Below are 18,271 nucleotides of genomic sequence, written 5' to 3' on the forward strand. Positions count from 1 at the left end.
AGGAATCCCTGGACTTTGGTGGTTTCAATGGAGCAAATGTTCCTTCTTCTCTTTTTTCCTGAAACAGTCATGGTTCAGCATCATACAGGGGAGAGGTTACTAGCACATCACCCTGTAATGGTTTTGCGTCTTCTAAAAAAAATTCAAAGGTACAGTAGGTCTGTCAGTGGACAGGGGAGAGGTTACTAGCACTTCACCTTGTCTTTTTTCCTTTTTCCTGCTGTCCAGAAGGCACAGCAGAGCTAGAAGGAGAAATAGGCTTATCAGTCGGAGAGTCCTCCCGAGGTGGAGGGGTCTTTTTACAGTGAAAAGCATGGGTCCAGGTAGGCAGTCCTTGGCACTTCACAGCAATGTTGGTGGTTAACAGGACTTGGAAAGGGCCTTTCCAGCATGGAGCCAAAGCAGTCTTTCTTGGTGGATCTTTACATAGACTCAGTCTCCTTGTTTCAATGAACGGCAGGGCTGCTAGGGTCTTTGGATAGCACTTCTTTTATCTGTGAGAAAAGAAACCTAACACACTTCATTAATGCCAGGCAGTGTTTTGCAGATCTCATAGTGCTTGGGCACATTCAGGCCCCCCTTTTCTTGGCTGTCAGCCAAGTCTTAGCTGTGGGCAGTGTCCTTGGATGGGGCCAGCATCTTATCTTTGGACTGAGCTTGCTAGCTATTTTTTTTTCCCCAGTTAACTCGTTCTGTTCTTTTTCCTTCTCCCCTTCTTGGGTTCTTTTAACCTACAAAGGAAACTTCCACTCTTCACTCATACACCTTTTCCAAACAATGAACACATACACATTGCCATTATACAGTACATTAGTCTTATTATTCAATGTATGCTATATACACCCTTCCAGTAAAATAACTTTATTACAGAGCTTTGGAGCAACAAACCAGGACAAGCACACCCACCTTTGAGGAGTTCACTCGGTACAACCTCAGGTGTCCAATAGCTTTCCTCCCTCCCCAGCCCTCTGGCTAGAAATCTGAGGTAGCCAGAAGGATCCCATGGGCAATATGGGGAATGGGTTAACCTTCCATGTCCTTGCTTCCAAAGACTGTTGGTATGCAAATTTTAACAACAATTTTGGCCACAAGACAAACACCACACGACAGGACATAGAACACAAAAATAATTCCTATTGTGCCAGTAAATGCATGGTACGTTGAATGCTATTCAGCTGGCATCCGTTTTCTCTGATGATCTGAAAGACAGAAGAACAGAGGTCTACCCCTTTTGGGCAGTCAGTCATTGCTTAAAATATTTCCTTTATATACACATACTCTTGTTGATTTTAGGCAAAACAGAATTACCCCATATTTCCTTGTATTTGTTTCATAGGCAGCCCAGGTTTCAGTGGCTTCTACCTTATTAGATAGAAAATTGCATTAATACAGATGCTTTCTGGCTTGCTTCCAGATCCAAAGCTATCCACAGCTTAAAGATTCTTACTTAAAAAGGGACACAATTAACTTTCCCAGGCTTTTGATTGCCTTTTACTTCTAACTTCTGCTTTCAAACAATTCAATTTCCACAACACTAGCCACATCAATTTTTACACAAGGTGTAACTATTTCTTTTGTGCTTACAAAATCTCCATGCACCCCTAGTAAGACAGTTCGACCACATAGAGCCAGAGGCACTGTCCTTCTCTCTTTACCAGATCTTTCATCTGCTATTTTGTTACCCAAAAACAAATTCAAATCTTTTATTCTCCTGGCTTTGACTACCCTGCAGCAGCCACAACCTTTGGTCTTTATTTAAAACATTTTAAATCTTGTAAAGCATTGTCACCTTAAGGATTAAAGGCTAAATACCATATTAAACAACATTAGTTTCCCGTGTCTGGCAAAAGTATTCTCGGTTTTTGCAACTTTAAACAATACCAATTCATCTCAAACTTATAAAACACAGATCCCACAAAAACCAATAATCCATTTGTCCCGATGTCTGGTTTTCCAGTACCAGGTGCAAGGGAGTTAAGTAAGTCGGAATGTCAAAAGATCCGGATTCGGGCCAATCAGTGCCCAGGGCTGGCCAATCCTGGGTGCAAAGCTGCAACAAGCGTCTCTTTGACATTCTTTTCTGAACACCGGGTAAAGGCCATTTACTTAACATATAATCCAAAGGGCTATCCTTAGCGGGTTTCCTCTGAGACCCACCCATCCCCCTTCTGACACTCAAACTGAGAATTAGACAGAAAGGTGGAGGGAATTACAGTCTAATCCAGAAATCTCTGCTTACCCCGACTGTTACAGGGGACGGGACAGAAGAATCTCAATCTGACCTCAGGGCTTCCTCGCATGCTATGGCTTCCACCCTGAGGAATTACGAACGAGAAGCTCCGTTCCGCCCACACACCTAACACCCAAGCGAATAAGACAGAAATTTATTAACCGGTTAACCAGAACAGAACCAGAGTCAGATAGTGTTTTCTTATCCTATTAGGGCTCACCTTATTGGAGCACAAACCGCAGGGGCTGCGGTGAAGTGAGGAAAAGGGGCTAAGCACCCCGTTGGCGCCGTTCCTAGTTCGCCGCAGCCGTCCAGAGTCCAATGTCCGAGCTAGGAGGGTCCCATCTGGGTCGCCAGAAACTGTTACCGAAATGTCGGGTCCGCCTAGCTGAGAGCCAATAACAGCTAGACAGGGATAACGAAAAGGTTGCTTTATTCTGCAAAAGAAAGGAGAGCTTTGCACCTTGGTACAAAAACTCTAACTCATACAAAAGCCAAAGATCTTTTATACACTCAAACACAGGCCCTGGTCGTGTTAACATTTGATTGGTGGTTAACAGACCCTGTACTTCTGCTATCTGGTCCGTGAAAACCAATTTGGGACCAGCTCCAACTACCTCAAGGCCTTGAAAGGGAAGACAGTTGAAAAGTTCAGGCTACTGTGTACTTGAGGTGTCTGCTTCCCCCTAATGGCCTCTGGCTGCCATAACGGCTGCTAGCTGTTAAAGGGTTGGGGGGGGGAGTCGCTGCTGACTGTCACAGTACTACTCAGTGTAAAACATCAGAATCTAGCCCTTCAATAATATTGATCTAATTCATAGGTGTCACTGCATGAATGAGTAAGACTGAAAACTAGAGGTCAGGAACAAAACAAACTCATGAGTCTTTTAAAACTAAGCATATGCTATACATACCTGAACAGTACAAATGATCCCTACTTAAACTGATGAATGTGAAGACACAAGAGACAGAAATTCTGAAAAATCAGCTTAATATTTATATAGAAGCCAGGTAATGTCCGTGATATCTTCAGTATGTTAACCAAGAAGTGTTTTCAACTCCAACCAGTGAGACCACATTTGAATGGTGGATGGGGAGAAGCCATTGAAAAGTAGAAGAAATAAGTCAATTTCCAATAGCTGGGTTCTGTTCAGGACACGCTATGATGTGTAGTGGTTTTGCAATTTGAAATCTCCTCACAATACAGATACTGTAGTGCTTTGACTCCAGAAGTAAATGCACGCTGCCCTAAAAAATAGTGCTTTTTTCACAAAGATTTCAGAATCCGTGAATCACTTTCTGAAGTACAGAAAGTAAAGTCATAAGACATGTGAATGACTTGGTTGTTTACTACATACATTTTAATGTATTTACTTTTCTTTTTGTGGTGGTGGGAAACTGTATGTAGGATCCAGCGATGCAGTGTTTGCTTCCTGACAGAGAGAACTTCACAGTGCCACTGAACCATAACGTGGCAGTCAATGGGGAAGGTGGAACTAGAATGTCAGCTATAAGCTTCATAGGTGCTTTGCGAATACCTGTGAGTACATGCATTAGTCTTATCCACTGTACATTGACTTGGGTTTTATCCGACAGGATTCTGATTTTTATACAGTTTAAATGGAGAAGTGGACAAAGTTGGTTTTCCCATCTCAAAACTGGTATTTTATTCAGTCCTGTTGAGTTTTAACTGGATGTCGGGAATCAGGGGGTCTATGGTATAAGACAAAGTGGGTGTCCTATTCAGAAGAAGAGAGGATACAGAAAAAGGGAATATTTGGCTCAAAGAAGCCAACTGAATATATTAATAAATCACATATTTGAATTTACAAACATACAAAAAACTAGTGAGTGCAAGTTTAAACCTGCTCTTGGAGTTTTAAGCTGTATAGCTAGCACTCACACACTTCAGAACCCAAGAGTATGATGACATTATTAACATAATGGGACAATATTTATGTATGAGGGGAGAGAACTAAGGGGATCAGAGAGGCAACCTTGAATTGTCAGGGATGGAGGGGGAGTAGCTGAAATACCTACAGCCTCTTCTGCGGAGGCGACAGAACTGTCCTTTCATATCACCTCTTCTTATGCTCCTTGAAACCTCAGGTAACTGACTAGTCCCAGTTAGAGCTGGTTGGAATTTTCTATCTAATTTGCGGGAAGGGGTTAATGAAAAAAGGTAGTTTTCACAAAATTACTGATTTTTCTTGACATTTTTCACAATGGAAAATTGAAAAAAAAAATTGTTGGGGTAGGGTTGACCTGAATCAAAATATTTCCATTTATTGAACAGAATCAAAATATTTTGAGTCACTTCAATTTTAATCTGCATCCACCTGAGCTACCGTGGTACTTCACTGAAGTTGTAATTCAGGTCTTCCTCATTCTGCTCTCTGAGTTGGGCCTCTCAGCTAGCCCACATCTCTCATGATGCTCTTTGGTCTTCCCTCTGGCTGAACTGCCATAGTGTATCATGGGAGATGCAGTTTTTGCTGGGGAACCTGGCTCATAGAGGAGAACGGGGGCATGAGGCATCTGAACTACAATTCCTAGGAGGCACTGGCAGCTCAGGCAGATGCAGTTCAATGTCAAACTGAAACAAAATGTTTCCAAATAGAAATTTTTTGGAACTTTTCATTCCCTGAAAAATGTAGCAATTTTGACTTTTCATCCTGGTTTTGAGGCAAAAAACAATGTTGAAATATCAGAATTTCCTGCCGGACAAAAGTTCTGATTTCTGACCAGCTTTAGTCCCAGTGGTTCTGCAATTCTGTGATCTCCTTAAGTGGGATGAACTCTTCATCCAGTATGAGCAAGCTGAACTTCAATGTGTGTGCTTTTTTTGTCAGCTGTGTTTTGGTTTTGCTTTTTGGTGGGTGGGTATGAAGTGGAAGTCTGAAGTTGAGCTATATGAATTTGGTATATAATATAATATTCTATAGCCCATTACCCCTGTTGTATGTGTATTTGTCCTCATATTTGGAGTAGTTGTATTGATGTACATTATGGAATATTAATAACATTGATTAGCACTTGATTACACCAGGGCTTCCCTGCATTAATTGGCTGCCTATGTTGTTTAAGTGTTAAATTGAAAAATTAATTCAACAATTGTTAAAATATGATGGAAACTCCTACCTAGTCTCCTATCTACATCTTCCATAGAGTCAGTGGACCGTGCTCTATCCTGGTACAAGCGGGCTATAACGCCACGGAAGTCAGTACAGTTGTACCTGCTTACAGTAGGATTTAATTTGGGCCGGTGTCACAAATGGCATCACTTCTTCAGGCAGATGACTTCCATCACTAGTAGGTTCATAAATGATAATTGTCATTTTCAAAAGCTCCTAATTTGAAAGCACAGTTTATGGCTTATGTAGGGGAGCATCTTACCACTCAAACTTTCAGGCTCCTGGATAAAAGGAAAGGAGGAGTTTGTTTGAATTCAGGGTAATAGCTCTGCTCAGGGAAACACAAATGAATTCCAGCTGGAACTGATATTGGGCCGGTGTGAATGTAGGAAAGAGCTCCTGGCACTATATGCTACCCTCCTGTACCCTTAGATTCTACCCAGTACCTGATCCTGCAACAGCAAGGTGATATGTATCTAAAATATCCTCTTCTGCCTTCTCCTCGAGTCTTCCCCTTTCACTTCTCCCGTCACTTGGTGGTGGGAATGAATAACACTTTAAATACAACAAGGTGTGAGTGGGGGAGGGAGTGTGTTGAGGGGGATGGGAAAGCATGAATGTGGTGGTGGTGGTGGGGCAAATCTCCAGCAATCCATATTGATACTTGCAGGAGTAGCATAACAGCAAGGACTTAAAACTGTGTAAAACCCCAAACTGCTGCCAGAAGATGGCAAATGGTGGGGGAAGGATTGACAGGAACAGGTTTATGTGGCAGTCAAATACACTTCAGCTGTATTTTATAATAACTTAACCTTACATAGAATTCTCAGCTAAGGCAATAGGGTAAAAGAATACTGAGACTTGTATGTTAAATAAGCACCCACTTTTACTGTGCTGAGTCCTAACTAGGCACCTCTTTGAAACCATGTACCCCATACGGGCTGTGTGGATTTTTGAAGAAATAAATACCATTGGTGAAATCCTGGTGCAATTTAAGTTGATGGGAAAACACCCCCAGGTCGCAACAGTGTGCACCCAGATCAGTTCTATAAAAGGGAAGATAATGTAACATGACAGAAAATCACTGTCGATCTCTGAAGCGGTTATAAGCTCTATCTGTCCTTATTAGTATTCTGGTTTCTGGTTACAGTTACATGGAGAGAAGAAGATATACAAGTAAAATACTGCAATCTGCTTTGATCATAAGCTTCATGCTTCCAGAACAGGAAGTCTCAAGAGAGAAATTCCTGAGACAGAAAGGCTTAAGATGCCATTTGGCGATTGCTTGCATGGTGTGGTTTAACAGAAGCAAAGAAACAACAATAATGCATGTCTAGGTACTAACCTTATTCTTCTTTTTTCTTTTCTTTCCTTAGGGAGTCATAGAATTCTCTCTCTGTTTGTTGTTTGCTAAACTAGTCAGTTACACTTTCCTTTTCTGGCTTCCGCTCTATATCACAAACGTAGGTAAGTATCTGTGGGAGGAAAACAAGTGTTTAGTTAGAGAGTGTCATGAACTATGATGAGCCTAGTCACGTGAAAATAAACATTACTGCTTTTGTTTTAAGCTACGGTTGCCCTAGTAGAGTTGAAAGACTGCCGTTTATTATATATGTCAATGATACGTACTGAGAGTTAAGAGATAGCGACCACAAAAATAAGAATCTGATTTCTCTCTGAAAATTGCAAGTCTGTGTGATGTCTTTCGCTCTTGAGAACCAGCCAAAAATATTTAATTAAATAAACCCTATAATAATCATATATTTATAATGGTGCCTTATATCCTGATGGATCCCAAAGAGCTTAATAAGTTGCACAAAGGAATTACTTTATTTCTACTATTTATTTATTTTATTAGATCATCACTATCACTGTGCTTTGTGCCATACAGAACATAGAGGAAGGCATGCTGCCCCAAGAAGTTCATATTCTTTGGGCTATCCTCTGGCTTTTAAATCCACAGCCTCAAAACCAGAAGAGACAGGCAGGCAGAATGCCTGTAGGGAAGTGTGTGCAGGAGGGACACTCTCTACATCCTTTGACAGGCCACAGTATGCCCTCCTAGTAACCAGTACTTCTGTGCTAATAGGTTTGATGAAGGGAGACGATTAGCTAATAAGTTTTTTTTTTTATGTTTAAAACAATATAATTAGTTTTATTATATGAACATTAGAGGCGTTGGGCATCTAACTCCCATAGGTGCTTTTGAATATCCCACCCTGTGTTGCAGTAGCACTCAGATGTCCCGCGGTGCTAGGCACTGTGCAAACACATGCAAAGACATGGTCTTTGTTGCGTATGGTTTATAATCCAGTTGCAGAGGTGTCCCTTTGCATGCTGGGGAGTTCACGGAGTCATTCTGCCTCCTTCTGCTCCTGGGGCATTGCAGCTTTGCACTGTTCTTTGCTCCAGGCTGCGTTTAACCAACACAATCTAGCCAGCCAGTGATACTGGTCACATAAGTAAGGGCTTCAGGATTAGGCTCCCTCTGTGGCCTTAATTTGTACCAAACATGTTTCTGAAACAAAGCAGCATTACTTATTGGTACTTGTTAGTAGTGTGGTGCTCTGATTATTTTTAAGACTGTTGCTAATGAACCAGAAAATTCTTGTGTACACACAAGTTTTACCACTTTAACTCAAGTGGTATGAGCCCCTCTAGCGTGGACAGAGTTCTATCAGTATACAATTATTTATACCAGTAAAGCTTATTCTTGTAAATAAGTCATTCTGGTGTAAGGCACCTTTATACCAGTATAACTGCACCCACACTAAGTTGTACTGGTTGTAACTAGATGGGTAAAAAAATCACACCACTAACTAACATAATTATTCTGGGGCAAAAGCGGTCTGTGGACCAGGCTTTACATATGGATCTGAATAAAATGAAGAAATTTCGCATAGTTTTGAAGTGAGAGGCTATTCTAATCCGATTTATTCTGCTTTTATTGTTAGAGCATCTTGATGCGAAAAGAGCTGGGGATCTTTCTACATTGTTCGATGTGGGTGGAATCTTTGGTAAGTTTAACACACTATTATTAATCAGACCTAGGTTAGGAAATCTGTAGCACACATAGCTGTTCTGTTTTACTCTTTTACTAAGAAATTGGGGTTTGATCTTGCATCCACCAGAAAATGGCAAAATTGGCTCCCGTGGGAGCAGGATGGGGCCCTTACAGCCAAATCCTATGCCATGTGACCAGCCTAAGTAGCAGGTCTAGGGGAATAAATCCATAGCCCCTTATGTGATCCTGGTGCAAGAAAGATTGGAGGATCCTAGTGTCATAGAAACTTCTGTCTCTGTCCCTTTACCCCTCTCTTCCCGTCTGTCACCACATCCCTGACCCAAAAAGGTATCTTGTCCTCACCCTGGCATAGCAGCACTACACCAATTTTGCAGTTCCTCTGCCCAATGTGCCACAGAAGGGGTCTCCAGGGCAGTGATTGGGATAAGCTGGAGGAGGTTTCACTGGATCCAGAGTTATGTAGATCTAATGGCCCCAGTACACTGAGTAAGTGACAGAAAGGGGTTGCAGCCACTGCTCCAGCTTGGCCCTGAGTTTCACCTGCACTACTCCTCTCCACTCAGGCTCTGTGCAGGAGAAGTGAATTTCACACCATGCAATTTAAAGCAAGCATAGGTAGTTGTATCTCCGTGTTAGAGACTATACCAGTGTGGCTGCATGGCTGTAGTTATGGTGGCATAACCCTGTAGTGTAGAGGGACCCTATATTGACAGAAGGAGTTTTTCCATCACTTTAAGAACACCACCTCCCTGAATAACAGTAGCTATGATAATACCTAGTCCTGCCATGAGGGCAGGGGACTGGACTAGATGACCTCTCGATGTTCCTTCCAGTCCTAAGATTCTATTATTCTATGTCAACTGAAGCATTCTTCCATTGACATAACTGTGTCTACACTGGGGGTTATGTTGACATAGCTATGTCAATCGGATGTGGGCTTGCTCATACTCCTGACTTCTTTTAAGTGTAGACCAAGCCTAGTTAACACCCAAAAAATAGAGATTTTATTCAGCAGTCTAAACACAAATCTCGCTCCACTGCAAATCCAAGCCACCAACTTAGCTACTTGCAGAGCTTGATGGGGACCCAGATGTGTCAGTGCGATATATATATAGCTGGGCATTTTGCTGTGAGGGTTACCCTTTGAAAAGAGGGAAGAGGGAGGGGGGGTAGTAGAGTATGGAAGAGTTGGGAAAACAAAAGTGCACTTGGAAAATTATTGCAAAAGGGCTATAATAATTGGGTCAAATGGAATAGTAAAGAGCAGTTCAAAAGTATTTATCTGTAATTTGGGAGTTATTTCTCCTGCCATCCACATGCTTACCAGAATATCGATCCATGGGTCTTTTCTTTCCCTGATGCAGGCTCCTATTTTCTGGGTTTAACTCCTTGATGAGAAATGGATTTATTATTATTGTTTCATTTTGTATAGCAGTAGCACCCAGGAACCCTAGTCATGAATTTACAGCCCCGTTGTGCGAGGCACTGGACAAACAAAGAACAAAAAGGAGGCCCCTTTCCTAGAGAGCTTACAATTTAGGTACAGGACAAGAGGCAACAGGAGGAGACAGGCAGGCAGGGCAGCATGAGGAGACAAGATGGAACCCCTATTGCATCCTTGCCAGGGTAGCCAAAGGATGTATCCAGTATTAAACTGAAAGCAGACACAGGGTGGCTTCTGGTAACCCTACCATGTGATTTGTGGCTCAGTAAATGTGGGTGGCATACCTCTGGATCTTACACTTGAAATCAGATTGGACACAGGGTTTATGATGATGGCTCTTTTGTCATGGTCAGACTATAACATCCTACATGTTGAGGCTAGGCTTATTCTTCCTCCAGAGGAGACGGAGGCCTTAATTCATTGGTTCAACCCCAGAAGCTGGTTTGACGCAGTTGGGTTCCAAAACACCAGGTGGAAAATACTGGCGAGCCACTTTACTAATGACACAGTGTAGCCATACCCTAGATGTCCCCTCCAATTACATCATCCTGGGTGTACAGATGCCTGAGAAGGAGACAATGAGGCAGACTACAGTACCCGTCGCGGTTGTCCAGCTCAATCTAATCATTTGTGGCATAGATGATCATAATAAAGCTACTAACTCAAACTAGATTTTCAGTCGTATGCTCTATGTGTGTGTGTTTATAATAGAAGTGTACCTTTACAACAATTACACTGGATTGCTGTAACTTTGGGGAAATATATGTCCAATTATAGTGCATAAAATGCTCATGAAATAACCTTTTTGTTCTTTAATGTCTCTTTTTTTTCAGGTGGCATTTTGGCAGGCATGATATCAGATAGATTAGAAAAAAGGGCTTCAACCTGTGGAATGATGTTACTACTAGCAGCACCTGCCGTAAGAGCTACTCTCCTTATTTTAGTTGTGCCCTTTTGTGCGACTGGGTGAGGTTTTGTGAGCATTTCCATTAGAGATTCCTGTTCTCAGCAATCTCTGACCATTCACCCCAGGCTGAAAGTTGCTCTGAAAAGTCTCCGCACAAGAGCCAACACAGAGGTTTGGGCTGGTTTTAATAAATTAAATATGCCATTCTTTAGCACGTCATATGCTACAGGACTCTATGAAAAATTGTCACATTCAGCTGGCTTTGACAGCAGTCACTATAAATAATAATTTTCCCTCTGTTGAAACTCACACCTTCTTGTCAACTGTTGGGAATGGGCCACATCCACCCTAACTGAATTGGCCTCGTTAGCACTGACCCCCTTCCCGCACTTGGTAAGGCATCTGATGAAGTGAGTTATATCCCACGAAAGCTTATGCCCAAATAAATTTGTTAGTCTCTAAGGTGCTACAAGGACTCCTCGCTGTTTTTATTGATCCAGACTAACACGGCCACCCCTCTGAATCCTTTTACTCAGTTATTCAATTCTGAATCAGAATTGGGCAAGTGATTTGTCTTTTTGATTTCCAACAACCACCAAATAATCAAAATTGCCAGGTCTGTTAATATTAGGAATCTGGCTGCCACATATGTGCAGTGTGACTTTTATACTGTATGTCTACAATGCATATACTGATCTTGCCAGAATCAGCAGAACTCTGTGCTATGCTTTATTTGAAAGTGACAGGTTAAAAAATTATGGTCATATTAATTAGCTCTTTCTATGAGACAAGCAACCTCATGGGGAAATTGACGGTGATTTCCATGCCAGGGGACTCCAGCACCAAAAATAACAAACAACTTTTCATCACAAAGATAACTAGTATTTTTCATGTTGTGACATTAAGGAGATTTGTGTGTGTGTGTGAAAACCTACAATTCTGTGAAGAGCAGGGGCCTTAACTTCCTCTCATTCCACTTCAGTGGGAATTTATGCTGGTGAAAGCGTGAGATCAGAATCAAACCTTATTCTTCTGTTTTTACTACTTAAATGTTTACCCATTCATATCCATTACAGCTATACATGTTCTCTGCAATCAGTAAAATGGGCCTAGAAGCTACCATAGGTGAGAACTTAAATTACATTCTGCCTGCTTTTAACTGGACTTGATTTTCTTTTACTTTTGTTCCATTCACACTGATTTTTCTGGGGAAAAAGTCTAGAAACTAATTGTCTGCTTTTCAGAGGTGTTGAACACCTGGAGCTCCCATTGAAGTCAGTTGGATTTCTGCTTAGCCTCTTTAGAGGCCATGAACCACCTGAAATAAAAGGGCAGAGGACAGCATTTCGGTAGCACAGTAATTTCATTTCAGGCCATAGGAAAAATGATTACATTAGAGCTGGTCGAAACATGGAAAACCTCTTCCACAAAAAATTGGAAAATTCAAAGCCCTTTTTATTTCAGGGGTTTCAAAAAGAAATGATATTTTTCCTCTATTCAATTTGTTTCATAAAAAAAAATTGGAAAAACTTTTTGGTTTAAATGTTTTGTTTTTGCTTTTTGAGTTTCTCTTCTCCTTCACCTCATCCCCACTTTTATCCATTTCACTGCTGGTAAAGGGGAGGGAGGAAATCTGAGAGACAGACAGACGCACACACAAAACTAAGACATTTTCACCAAAAAAATTCCAATTTTGAAAAAAGACACTTTTTTGAAGGGGGGGGACCCTTTGTTTGACCATTTTTGACCAGCTCTGAATTGCATCTAGCAGATTGTACCACAAAAGGGGCAGTCTGACAGAATAGGCTGAGGGGGAGGAGATCTCTGTGTGGCTCCCCTTGCAGAGTTTCTCCCCAGCCATTCTGTTGGAGGGGGATGTTCTCTAGGGCCTACCCCCAAAGCTGGAGGAGTCTCACATGCATGTGCTGCGTGGAAGCCTGTATTTGCCCCCCAGAGCTCCCCATCAAATTCCCTGGCAGTGCAGCTGAACTGGAGTCACACTCCCAGGACCTTCCATTGCCTTGCTGCCCCCGTGATTCCCCCCCCCCCTTAAATGAGGGTTCCCTTCCACTTAAGGACTTCTGCTAGCTAACACCTCCTCCAAGCTGTGTCACTACTTCCAGGGACTCTCTGTGGGACTGGAAGGAGGACGATGCCTTAGGAAGGGGAGGATGGTGTCCCTTCCACTCAGGAGGATGAGAATCATGCACAGAGTGGTTGGAAGTGTGATCTGAGCTATTGTTTGACTTACAGAAAGGCAGATTAAAAGTAGGAGTAGAGTTCATTCCTCTCAGCCTCAAACACTGATGAATCTTGAGAGCCTTTGTGGGGGGAAGGAGATAAGGAAATCCAAAGACAATAAAATACTCTTGAATTAATGGGAACAGTTTGATCTCCTTTTGAAAGCAGAAAGGAGCATAATTTACTTAAAAATCACACTTCTCTCTGCAAATGTTGTACCTATTATTGTTATAAGTAACCACTATAGCATCTTAGACTTTTTTAAAAAGTCTTGTGCAGTTTTAGCTTATACATTTGTATGTTGTACACCCACTTTCACCATTTTCCCTTTTTGCTCGAGTCTTTCAACTGGGGGAGAAAAACACTAGGGGAAAACAGGAAATGTATTTATAAAACCACAAAAATTATCCTGGGAACTCAGTAGCCAGGACTGTTCTGGAAACTATTTGCAATTCTATTTTAAATGAACAATATCTTTGTGAGTTTGCATTTTTAGGGGTCAGGAAAAATATTCCTCGAGTGGATTGGGGACTGAAGCATACTGATAGTGTGTAGAGAATTATTAGGAATTAGATGGTCAAATATTTCTGTAAGGAAGCTCAAATAGAGGCATGTAATTGTAAGGAGAATGCACCTCTGAGCTGACCCAGTGCCTCAAAATGTACACTGTCGGATAACTGTGTTTAAGGGTGTTGGGAGTCCTACTCTCTGGCTCATTGCAGACTAGAATCATTGTTACAAGGATACATCTCTGGGTGCCATAAGCATGACTGAGTTGAGATGGGACAGAGGGAATTTAATCAAGAAAAACTGACAGAACAGCATGCATCAACGAAAATGCTCTTGCCTCCCTGAGGCTGTGATAAGGGGCTTTTCTTTTTGCATGGCCAGGAAATGAGTGGAGGTGGGGAGTGAGAACCATGAATAACCAGTGAATAACACTGGTTTCTGTACCTGGAACTGAGAGTGCTTGATTCCCTCTTCCAAGTATCAGAGATGATTAAAGAGTCTTATAAACGTAAAGGGATTCTGACCTTTTGTTGGGATAATCTCAGTTTATTTGTGGCCTACTACCAAATACAAAAGGAGAGGAGTTGAAATGTGAAGGCAGTGTTGGTGGTGAGGTTTTGTAAGTATGGCACAAGCATCCAAAGGCCCCCTTGAGCTTTGGAGCCCCATTGTGGTAGGCCCTGTACAAACAGATAAAGGACTCTTCTCCGCCCAGAAGGGTTTACAGTCTAAAAGTACAAGCAGCCGAAGAGCTGGGAGTGGACACATCATGTTCTCCACTGTGCTGGAAGCAAACGCCCCTTTGTGCTTAAATCTGTCCCTTGCTACCAGGGCCGGCTCCAGGCACCAGCCCACCAAGCGTGTGCTTGGGGTGGCGCCTGGAGGGGGGCGGCACGGTGGGGCGCTCCGGCCGGAGAGCGGGGCCGCGACTGGGCTCGCTGCCCTCCCCGCGGCGCTCCGGACACTGGGGAGAGCGGAGTCGCAGCGGGCTCGCCGCCCTCCCCCCAGCGCTCCGGCCGGTCGGGGAGAGTGGAGAGCCACGGCGGGCTCGCCGCCGTCCCCCCAGCGCTCTGGCCGCCGGGGCCTCGCCGCCCTCCCCCCGGCGCTCTGGCCGCCGGGGGCTCTCCGCCCTGCTCCCGGCACTCTGGCCCTAGGGCGGCAAAAAAGCCCTGCTTGCTACTGAGATGGCTTTTTACCCTTGTTTTCCTTGGTAGCCATTTTGAAGCAAAATTGTACTTCCCATGAATATACTCTTGTAGTTACATTGCATTTATTAAAGACATGTAGTATGTTAAATGATCAAGGTCTAGATCATCACGTGGGATTGTGATTATAAATAACATCAATTCTGGAAACTTTGTGTTTACTTTTCTTCATCGAACTTCCAACAGTTATGCTGCTTATCAGTGGAGCCCTGGTGAACGGTCCTTATGCACTGATCACAACTGCGGTCTCAGCCGACTTGGTGAGTTTGGCTCTTTTGTTTTACATTTAGCAGACAGACCCGCTCGTTTGCTCTCATTTGCGCGGGGGGGGGGGGGGGAAACATGGGGGTTTCTGTGATGAGTAGTAAATGTGTGTAAAGCATTGAGGGTTCAATTCTGCGTAGTACAGATGTGGTGTGTTTGTTGCACTTTTGTGTACAAGGTAAAGAGTAATGAGCAGGATGGGGAGCATTAAAGAACTCAACCCTGCGTTAATACTGATAATTACTGCTGCCTCGTAAGAAGAGAGATCAAAGAGGGGATCTCTTAGATAAACACTTCATGTGCATGCTGAGGATCACACATAAGGTCACAGGAGACGTGCCATTTGCCACCCACATCCTGCACTTTTTTTACCCTGCACCTTTGAGAGTAAGGGACCAGGTGTGCAATGGGCTGGAGACTTATCTCCATTAGGTGTGGAGGGCACTGCCTGGTGCTTGCCCTTCCTTGTGCTCATGTTAGCCTCTGCTCACCCATATACTGCACCCCAGTCAGCCTGTGCTCCCTGCCACCCTGCCACAACAGGCCCTGCAGGCTTGTGGTCTGACTGCAGCAGATGCTCCATGAAAACATTGCCCCAGGTACCTTTTCTTCAATTTTGCTTCTCAATGCTAGGTAAATGTATTGCTTTGAAAGGTGCTGGATGGTGGGAGCCCCACAGAGTGAGGTCATTCACCAGCAGAATAGGTAGAGGAAAGGCAGCGGAATTTAAATCCACACCCCATCCCATCCCAGCATTCCTCCTGAGCCTCCTTAGTGATCAAAAGGAAGCACCGGTAGGGTTGAGAGAATGCTCCCCCTTCAGGTCCATTCAGTCAATAGCCTCATTGCTGTGACTGGCAGCTAGACTGTAGGATCTTGTCACATAGACACCTGCCCTTTGGGAGCTGGACAGAAGCCGCCAACTGATTTTCTCATATTTCACTAAACAACCATCTGACACTAATGACTTTAGGCGACTGGTGACCTAGACTGAATTCTCCTCAGTGCCCTGAGTAAATGAAAGGCTCTGTCTTCTTAACAATCCTCTGAGCCATTCAGTCTCCTATATACCAAGTTATAAAATTGTTCCTATGATCATTCGTTTTGCTCTGCAGTCCTATTGAATAACTGGCCTAATGAAAATGGCCTTCACAACTACTTCCTTTTGGTGCCTTTTGACTCAATAACCTGCTGAGTGGCCCTTTTTATGGCTTTTATCATTGATACTCTAGCTTTGTTAGTATTCTTGTCCAACTAGTGATTCTCTTCTATTCTGCAGAGCTTTCTGATATCAACAATGGCTGTACTGACAGACCACTATGCAGTTTCAGAGAAAAATTGCAGGCTTCAAGCACAACCCATTCTGCCTGAACACCTTGCATGCAGAATAGAAGGGGTTATTTATAAAGAACATCATTAAAATAGATTGGTCATGGGGAATTTTTTTTTAAGCAATGATAAAAGGGTCTTGTCCATACCTATGGAACGCTACTTGGTAACGTTCATGCTAACATGTTCATACCTGACTAACCTAATTGCCTTCTATGATGAGATAACTGGCTCTGTGGATGAGGGGAAAGCAGTGGACGTGTTATTCCTTGACTTTAGCAAAGCTTTTTGATATGGTCTCCCACAGTATTCTTGCCAGCAAGTTAAAGTAGTATGGGCTGGATGATAAGGTGGATAGAAAGCTGGCTAGATCGTCGGCCTCAACGGGTAGTGATCAATGGCTCCATGTCTAGTTGGCAGCCAATATCAAGCGGAGTGCCCCAAGGGTCCTGGGGCTGCTTCTGTTCAATATCTTCATTAATGATCTGGAGGATGGCATGGATTGAGGTCCCTTCCAACCCTGATATTCTATGATTTTCTATGTATTTGTCCATTATTTCATGATATGTTTTTCTATGGGAAAGGCCAAGAGTATGACGCAGATACATGGCCATTTCCCAGGCTCATCTGTAAATGGTTCTGAAATGAATATTTGTCACTGTAGGGTACCCATAAAAGTCTGAAAGGAAATGCAAGAGCCCTGTCCACAGTTACGGCTATCATCGATGGAACAGGTTCTGTAGGTAAGCTATTGTTCGGAAGCTGCCTGCCTTATCTGCAGTAGGCTTTCTGTGGCTCTAGGTGCTAGAGAATTACAGTGTAGTTCTGCTCTGAAAGTGGACTAAAGCTGGCATCAAGGAGTTCCATGTCTGTGTCTCAATGATTTGCACATCACGTGTGCGCAGTTTGCATATGAAAAGATGGCTCCCTCCCCCCCCAACTGCCAGTGCTACAAAATCAACTCAGGCTCTTTATCAAGCTGGATTCTCTCCATGTCACACCTGGCCAGTACTAAGCATCACTTTGGGAGTGCGGAATGGGCAAAGATGGCTTTAGGCCTCCTTTGTACTTTCCCAGGCTTGGTGGTGGTGGGCTGGCCCCCAGCACAAATTAGAACAGTATACTGTTCTGGGTACCTGAGATCAAGGATGCCTTGGTTATGCCCTCTGCACCAGCAGTGGTGAGGGAGGCAGAAATCCACCGTGATAGACCTACACAACCTGCAGACACCTCTAACCAAGGGGAATCATCCACTGGCCATCCAGCTACACCAGTGTTATGGCAGCTTTGCAGCCATATATACTGTCTATAAACCGTATGGATCCTCTTACAAATGTATGCCAAAATGGGTTTGCTTTTATGAAGGTTGAAACTGAGTAAAATATCCAAACACAGAATATCTTGTCATAGGAACTAGTGATGTTTCCATCTCAGAATTTGAACATGTTGTGTCATTATTGTATTTTAGGTGCTGCTCTCGGGCCTCTGTTAGCTGGTCTCATCTCTCCCTCTGGTTGGAACAATGTATTTTACATGCTAATGGTGGCAGATGCATGTGCCTTATTAGTAAGTCTAAATAAAACATTTAGTGCCATATTTCTTTCTTATAAAGCCCTTTGTGTTAAAATGGAAATTTCCTCCTTGTAGTGTGATTTGTAAATTCTATTATTGAGTGGGAAGTTTCCATTCATATTGTAGAGTTCTTTTTGTTTGTTTTTTTTTATTTAAAGAACTAAGATGAGCATTTTGAAATTCTTGTTGAACTTTGAAGCCGGAGAGCAGATTAGCTTCAATGGGTGATATCTGTATGCAGTAGCTCACCAAAGGGATTGCCACAAACATAGTTGGAAGCAAAAATTCACACCAGTTTTGGCCCACAGAAGAATTCTTCTGTTTTTTCTCTTAAAGGCAGCACCGAAGCAGCAGTGCCAATTTACTGAAATAGTAACACATTTTGCTGCATTGCCACAGAATCAGTATCA

General features: G+C 43.0%; 1 protein-coding gene across 3 annotated transcripts in view; it reads left to right on the plus strand.

Moving 5' to 3' along the window:
• SLC37A1 (solute carrier family 37 member 1) overlaps positions 1-18,271 on the plus strand; it is a 59,505-nt gene that overhangs the window by 34,034 nt on the left and 7,200 nt on the right. For all 3 annotated transcript variants that reach the window (XM_054004940.1, XM_054004929.1, XM_054004951.1), the window contains exons 10-17: positions 3,639-3,770; positions 6,741-6,831; positions 8,319-8,381; positions 10,667-10,752; positions 11,817-11,865; positions 14,883-14,956; positions 16,954-17,032; positions 17,758-17,855. In XM_054004940.1, coding sequence (XP_053860915.1) covers positions 3,639-3,770; positions 6,741-6,831; positions 8,319-8,381; positions 10,667-10,752; positions 11,817-11,865; positions 14,883-14,956; positions 16,954-17,032; positions 17,758-17,855 — 672 coding nt within the window. The remainder of the gene's footprint in view (positions 1-3,638; positions 3,771-6,740; positions 6,832-8,318; positions 8,382-10,666; positions 10,753-11,816; positions 11,866-14,882; positions 14,957-16,953; positions 17,033-17,757; positions 17,856-18,271) is intronic.

Source organism: Malaclemys terrapin, chromosome 1 (assembly GCF_027887155.1).
Source record: "Malaclemys terrapin pileata isolate rMalTer1 chromosome 1, rMalTer1.hap1, whole genome shotgun sequence".
In the NCBI taxonomy this organism is placed as follows: Eukaryota; Metazoa; Chordata; order Testudines; family Emydidae; genus Malaclemys; species Malaclemys terrapin.